Here is a 7,246-nt window from a genome sequence, read left to right on the forward strand (position 1 = left end):
ATCAATGTGAGGTGACCCAATTACTCTTGCTGCTTTTCCAGGAACTCGTGCGAGATCGCACCATCTCCCTGGTCTCATGAGCTCGGTGTCGCGTTCCCCTCTCTTGCATGCCGAGAGCATGACTAAAAGAAAACAATTTTTTTAGGAGTAAAACCAAACTTTATTCAGCAGATTTCACAAATAGTGGGATACATGTTTGGTCGTGGGGTTCAGTAAGCCACAGGTGGCGACCTAGCTAGCAAAAGCGAAAATTTAGCTAAGCTATGTGCCTCCCTATTGGCGGCTCTACTTTCAAAGATGAAGTTACAAGTAATGTTTTCCACCCTCTCGTTGATCTCTGAGAGAATTTGTGCATAACGTCCTCTGCTGCTTTAATGATATCATGGATCACCTGCTTAGCATCACATGTGATAATACATCTCTGAGGACCCAGATCTTCAGCTAGACAAATCCCCTCAGGGCATGCAATTGCTTGGAGCGCTGCTGAGTCATGTAGGCCTTCAATCACAAGTGATGAACTGCCTAGGTAGTTGCCGTATTGGTCTCTAGTCACTAAAAGAAAACAAATGATTCAACTGTTTTTAATAGGTTTGGCTGGGAGGTATTTTAAATTTCATAGAGGCCAAAAATTCAATGCAGGCCAAGCATCCAAACGGGCCAAACCGCCCGAGACCGCTAAAAAGACACAGCCCCGATACGAACGAACCCGTCCGGCCTCTTCCTCCGGTCCGGCGGTACGAGTAAACCCTACGCTCGTCTTCCTCCGTTCGCCGACACCACCTCACGTCGCCATGGCCGGCGACGGCGACCACCCGGGCGCCAACAAGCGGGAGCGCGAGGCGGTGGGGAGGCCCGAGGCGCCGTCCAAGGGGGGAGGCGATGCCGTCAAGCGGAAGAAGCCCTACGACGCCCCCGGGGCGCGCGGCGGCGGCTCCAAGGAGAAGCCGCAGCCTGTCACCGCCATGGAAAAGCGGGTGGCAGCCGAGGTATGGGCATCTTTGGAGCATGGGAATTGGTTTAGAGTACGGGCTGCTTGAGTTTGAGCTGAAACAGAAATGCCTTTTTTTTTCGCATCAACAGAAATGTCCTTAACTCTCTGTGGCAGGAAATTTTCCTGCCCGAGTCGAGGAAGCCCGATTACAAGCTCGTGAAGGTATTTTTTTGCTTTCATCATGTTTCCAGTAGCTTCAATTCCTGTATCTGATGCCATAATTTGATTCCAGTAGACAAATTGCAATTCCTGCTTCTGCTTGAATCGCCACCTCTGTTTATGACCATTCAGTACCATATTTTGGGTAACTCTAAGTTTGATTGCTCACGGCACTTAAATTTTAACAGGAAATCACAGTACTATGTCAAAAGGTGAGATGCTGTAATCTGAGCGGGAAGGAGAGATCCAAGTAAGTGTCACTATCAAAGTCTTGTGAGTTGCGACATATGTTCAACTTCTTATGTACATGGATTTGTTATCTGTGCAGGCTACTTACCGAGGCTCTCCGTAAAATGGATGGGAAATATTTGGAAATTGCTGGATCCCCTGTAGCCGCATCTGTTCTTAAAGTAAGTTGGTGATATTTTTTTTTTTGAAATGGAGGCAAAAGCTTTGCCTCATCCATTAATTAAGAAGGAAACGGACAAGAATTTGCAACGAAAGAAAAAAAATTGAAAAATATTACATCATGGTCATTACTCTCCCGGCATCAAAAGACCCACATTTTTTGCCCCGGCGGTGATCCAAAGTTTAGCCTCGCTCTTTATGTTGATAAATAGGATGTTGGGTGGCTTGAACTTGTTGCGGAAAATCCTCGCGTTCCTCTCATTCCATATAGTCCAGCTAACAAGCATTGTGAGGGAGGCCATAGCTTTCCTATGCACCCTCGTTGCGCTAGACATCCTTGTCCACCAATCCTTGATCGATTGTTCCCCCGGCCAAGCATTAATATCCATGGTATCCAATCGTAGCCATACTTTCAGCATTTCCCAGAGCCTCAACGTGTATCGCCACTTGTAGAAGAGGTGAGCCACAGATTCTTGCTCCCTCTTGCATAGTGGGCAAAGTCCGCAATTGTCCCAACCTCGCTTGGCCAAGTTGGTGATATTGATTCTTTATGAACTTGTTGCATATGGTGTTTTGTTACTTATTCTGATAGCCATCACTTTTTGTCAGTTATGTGTGCAGTGGTGCTCACAGTCAGAGATGGATCCTGTTTTTGTTGCCCTGCAGCCACATTTGCTCGATCTTTCTCGCAATAAAGACACTGGTTTCCTTGTGAATTATATCATAAAAGGGGGTAAATTTCTCTACGATTTGCTAAAAACTCATATGGGTTCATATGTGAGAATGTTGCTTGTTTGTTTGATAACCCTTAGCTTCACTAGCGTACTTCTTGTTTGTGACTGCAGCCAGTAAAGAACAGTTTGCCTTGTTCATCTCTTCCCTTCATGGTCATGTCGCTTCTCTACTTCATCACACAATAGGAGCGTCAGGTATGTGTTGCTAATGGGTAGGAACTCGTCATGCATAGGAGCAGCAGGAGTTAATGGTTGAATGCCATTGTACGCATGCGTTTCTATTTGCTATACAAGTAAAGGGGTACATGATAATCCCACATTGAGATGTATTCTTTCTTGCAGTTGTTGACCGTGCCTTTCATCAGGCGACGCGGCCCCAGAAAAGAAGTTTGTTGTTGGAATTGTGCTCCACTGAGCTTCAGCTGTCCAAGGACCTGGCTCAAGAAAAACAATGCAGGCTCAGGTTGGCATGCTATAATGTCTTGTCATACATCTGCTTTGAAGTTTCCCCTTAACTTTGTTACTTCTCCGTACAAAACTTAAACTTGGGTGGAGGGAAATATTATTGTAGTTATCCACTTATCCCGCCATAGGTGGCTGCAGTTATTTGTTTAGTTCAAGATCCTAAAATACAACTTTCTTTTTCAGTGTGTTAAATATAATTTCCAAGCATGGACTACAGAAATCATCTGTCCTGCAGCATATGACTACTATTATCCAGCCAGTACTGGAAAAGGGTATTGTTGAGTATTCCATAGTACACATGGTCATATCGGAGTACTTAACAATTGCGGATAAGGTAAGTGTGTTTTATTAACGTGATTGGCTTATCTTTATAACAAAGCTCTCCTGTTTTGGTGAAATGTTTCTTCAGCTTATCACACTATCTAATATATGCATGTTTTTCGTAGACATCAGCTTTGGATGTGATTCGTCAGTTAATCCCCCATCTTATCCAAGGGTCATCTGTCCTAGATGAAGATGTGATTGGTCAATTAATCCCCCATCTTACACCAACGAAATCAAAAGCGCAGAAGAAAAGATCAAAAGCGAAGAAGAAAAGATCTTCAGAACTACTTCTCATTCGGATCATGCAGACGAAGGAAGGATTAAAATTAGGGCTTGCTTGCCTCAAGCATGGCCTTGAGAAGGTACATTGTCTGTTTTTTTTTTCTCTTTCCTTTTTCTTATTGTATCTTAAGAGACAGATTTCAGAGCGACCACTTGGTTTAACTTTGGCCGCTCATCTGTTTTATCCGATGTTTATTTATTAACTTCTGTAGATTTCAGAGACACTAAATAGTCATGCAATTTGAACCGTGCATTAGTTGGTGCCTCACACTGCATATTCAGTAGTATTTTTCTTCTTGCTTATTTCCAGTGTGCTTTTGCCATTTAACACGGAATTCATTTCAGGATAGGAAGAGGATTATCAAAAGCTTGAAGGGGCATATTAGGAAGCTTGCTCTCAATGATTATGGATGCCTTGTAAGTGTGTCTAGAATGTAATATATTTTAGTGTTTAAATAGGATCGTACTGTGTGAATTCTATGCTTTAACCTATACAAACATCCTCCCAGTGCACAGTAACTTCAGATGGTTTTATGCTTCCAAGCGATCAATCCTCAACTGAACTAACATGTCTTTTTTGCTCCAGTTCGTTATTTGTCGTCTCTCCATTGTTGATAACACAGAACTTATTACTGAGGTTAGCCAGCACCAATCATTTGCTCGAAGCAAGTGTTATGCTGCCATTACAAGCAATCTGAAGAAGTGAAGAGACAATGCTCATAGCTTTCTTTCAATATTTGCAGGTTGTAGTTGATGAGCTGACAAAGCACTTAAAGGAACTCATATTTGACAAGGTAAGAGGAATTCCAAGCTTCTGATGTGCTTATTTTTATTTGTTAGTTATATGCACATGAGACTATTTATGATGGAGCTCCTTGTTGGAACAGAACGGGAGACGCCCATTGCTGCAGCTATTTCACCCACTTTGCTCACGTTATCTGACTCCGCGTGAATTGTTTTATCTGAATTACAACGTGCCTTCCCCTGTTTCAAAGGCAGGTTACTCATTCTGTTAACTCTTAGGTACTTTGAAGAGAAACAGCCCCCCTGCAATTTGCTTTTTTTGTTTCAGGTTAACTTGGATGGTGAGTCGGATGATGTAGCTGACAAAGAACATGGGGGTTCAGAAGACACATTGGTTGTGTCTGATAGCAACCCGATTAAACGGCGGCAAGTACTGTTGGTGAAAAGCGAGCTTTATGAGGTGATACTCAAAACGTGTATTTAACTTTTGATTTATTTATTTAATGGCATTTCTCTTGGAGCATGTACTCTCCCCCTCAAGAGAACTACATTTATTCTCGTAGCAGTGTAAATATATACTACTCCGTATGATTTAAGGGTGACCATTTGTCAATGAACACCTAATCGCAACATTACTAAGCTCCCATCAGTCACATAACACCCCTGATCCCAACATTACTATGCTCCCACAGTCACGTAACCCCTAATGCCAGCAATAATGCAGGTGTTCTTTTTTCCTTTGCAGGTTCTCGTTGAGACTTGCATTGAAAATGTTGGAGAGTTACTTCGAGCAAACTTTGGCAAAGATGTACTATATGAGGTAATCTCCCTTCTCCATGGTCTACGCTTAATACAAATGACTCTTAATACAAATGAGTAATCGACTATTGAAGAGCGTCATCATTGCACATATTTTTGCTTTATAAGAGGTACTGCTGTTATGCTTATGGAGGTTCTGAATTGCCATTTTCCAAGGTTGTTGTAGGTGGAAAAAAATAACTTCTTGGAGGGGGTCACTGACAGGATCCACGTACTTCACAATGCTATAGCTTGTGACGCAGCGCGCCCGAGGACAGATGATGTTGATGAGCACGCCTTTGATAACTACCACTCCAGCCGCATAATCAGAAGAATGGTACTTGATTGTCCTGCATTTGCTGCTACCCTCTGGAAAAAAGCCCTCGAAGGGAAATGCAAGTTATATGCAGATGGATTCAGGTACCTCAAAATGACTCATCATCGACATGTGAGTTCTTTAATCTGTTCATCAAATTTGTGAACCATGCAAATGCAACAACAACAACAACAACAAAGCCTTTCAGTCCCAAACAAGTAGGGGTAGGCTAGTGTTGAAACCCATAAGATGTTGAAACCAAGTCATGGTTCTGGCATGTGAACGGTGCAAATGCGATGAAAAAAATGTCAACTGTTGGTTGCAATTTACATACTACATTGCACCGCTTAGGTGGTATTTTGAAGGAAAAACAAAGGAATCATGCGCTGATATTCTTTTGAATTTGTTGGTTGCTGCAGCTCTATTATGGTGGCTGCCTATCTGGAATCTCCAGATTCCAGGGTGAAGGATCTTGCGAAAGCTGAGTTGCAACCGCTCATTGACGGTGGCATACTGAAGCCCCAGGAACACAAAGCAGAGGAGGAGAAGTGAGTTTTCTCTCCATCTCCAGCGCCAGGGTCGTACTTCAGGCGTATGTTGAATTTTGTCACTCATGTAGAAGAAATATAGTTAACACACTTTTTACGGTCATTGGTGAGGCTTGCGTACGCTTTGACCAGCTTAAGGTGAGCTACGAGCGCCTGTGTTGCCATAATTTGACAGTGGCAAGCTCATGTGGCTCGCAACAAGCAATGAACTTACCCTTGTTGCCATATTTTCAGGTCTGCCATGGAGTGTAGTTCTGACGATTCATCAGAGCTAAGTGATACAGATATTGCCGACTATGCTAAAAAAGCATACACGGATTTGAAGTCTGGCAAGCTTGTGGCGAGGTTTGGCACTGACAGGTTTAGATGCCCATTCTGCCCCGGGAAGAAGCAGGAATACCGTTACAGTGATCTGCTTAATCATGCCATTGGCCTGAGTGCATCCAACCATGCTGCAAAGGTGAAGGCAAACCACCAGGCCCTGGCTAATCATCTCAAGACGGACCATGCTGATGCAGCAACCTCATCCTCAATGCCTGTACGACACAAACTGAGGCACTGATTAATCCTCCTAGGCCCAGGCCTGTGCAAGATCTACCTGCAAACTAAGCAGATTTCGCCATGGACAAATCGTCAAGCTCTGGTGTTGCACTTTTTTTTCTTTCCCTTTGGGCATTGGTGCATACATGAATGGCGATACTGCGATTAGCCTTGCTTTTTCTCTATATCATCATTGCGTTTATTACAGCGAGCATGGGCCCGGATGCAACAGGGACACATTCATGGCCTCCATGCTGGCCAGCGGCTCTGGTAACAACGATCTATAGGACCGGCAACGGCCCCTTTGCGGTTGACTGTAGGGATACAAACACAAGGAGCAGATCCAGCAATCAACACATAGGAGGTGTTTACTTCGATGAGTGGTAACGTAAACGTAAAGGGGAACTGATTACACACTGTAACAGCACTGGAATGGACAAACCTCGTTCTGTTTGGTTTTGCAGTGTAAAGGAAAAATCAAGAACAGATCAGATCGAGATCTGCAGGAGGAGCTTGATGGAGGAGGAAGAGATTGATCCAGAGATGGGCCTTGTTGCTCCTCGTCGGCGGCTTCGGCGGTACATCCTCATCGGCGGCTGGCTGGCGTGGTCGTTCCCGGCGACTGGATCAGGAGGAGAGGACCGAGGGGAGGCAGCGGCGCTGGACTCGAAGCGGGTCGATCGAGAGGCGGCGGCGGCGCTGGACTTGAAGGGAGGCCGTGGCGGCAGCGGTGCACGCAGATCGAGGGGAGAAAGGAGTCGTGGGGGAGGAGGGCTGGGGGGGAGGAGCGCTCGAGGGTGGGAAGGAATCCTTTACCGATGGGGGTTGGGGGGTATCGACCGATCACTGTCCCGGACCTGATTACAGAGGGACCTGATTACACAAGGTTGCCACCAAACGCACGTAACGTTATCCGTTTACAATGTAAAGAGGTGAC

At 44.7% G+C, this 7,246-nt stretch overlaps 1 protein-coding gene across 6 annotated transcripts; it reads left to right on the forward strand.

The window, feature by feature from the left end:
* The first annotated feature begins 658 nt into the window (after positions 1–658).
* Positions 659–6,496, forward strand: LOC123145152 (pumilio homolog 24). Of its 6 annotated transcripts, none has more exons than XR_006472132.1 (18): positions 659–986; positions 1,106–1,153; positions 1,339–1,400; positions 1,479–1,560; positions 2,168–2,291; positions 2,404–2,487; positions 2,635–2,755; positions 2,941–3,091; positions 3,204–3,443; positions 3,709–3,780; positions 3,950–4,000; positions 4,107–4,157; positions 4,251–4,358; positions 4,436–4,567; positions 4,853–4,927; positions 5,093–5,353; positions 5,641–5,907; positions 6,004–6,283. XR_006472132.1 is itself a non-coding variant. In XM_044564484.1 (18 exons), exons 1-18 carry the CDS (start codon positions 792–794, stop codon positions 6,329–6,331), a joined length of 2,286 nt encoding a protein of 761 aa, XP_044420419.1. In that variant the 5' UTR covers positions 663–791; the 3' UTR covers positions 6,332–6,496. The 6 variants fall into 6 exon arrangements, 3 of the variants coding, with proteins under 3 accessions (XP_044420421.1, XP_044420419.1, XP_044420420.1); XR_006472133.1 differs by having other exon boundaries at positions 5,641–5,769; positions 6,004–6,278; XR_006472131.1 differs by having other exon boundaries at positions 661–986; positions 5,093–5,325.
* Positions 6,497–7,246: the final 750 nt, after the last annotated feature.

The sequence above is a fragment of the Triticum aestivum genome, chromosome 6D (genome assembly GCF_018294505.1).
Source record: "Triticum aestivum cultivar Chinese Spring chromosome 6D, IWGSC CS RefSeq v2.1, whole genome shotgun sequence".
NCBI lineage: Eukaryota > Viridiplantae > Streptophyta > Magnoliopsida > Poales > Poaceae > Triticum > Triticum aestivum.

Excerpts from the sequence above, each read along its gene's own strand:
- LOC123145152 (XM_044564484.1), top strand. The coding sequence starts at position 792 with ATGGCCGGCGACGGCGACCACCCGGGCGCCAACAAGCGGGAGCGCGAG. Across the intron at positions 2,756-2,940 it reads GAAAAACAATGCAGGCTCAG|TGTGTTAAATATAATTTCCA; the intron begins GTTGGCATGCTA and ends TTTCTTTTTCAG. Across the intron at positions 4,928-5,092 it reads GCAAAGATGTACTATATGAG|GTGGAAAAAAATAACTTCTT; the intron begins GTAATCTCCCTT and ends AGGTTGTTGTAG.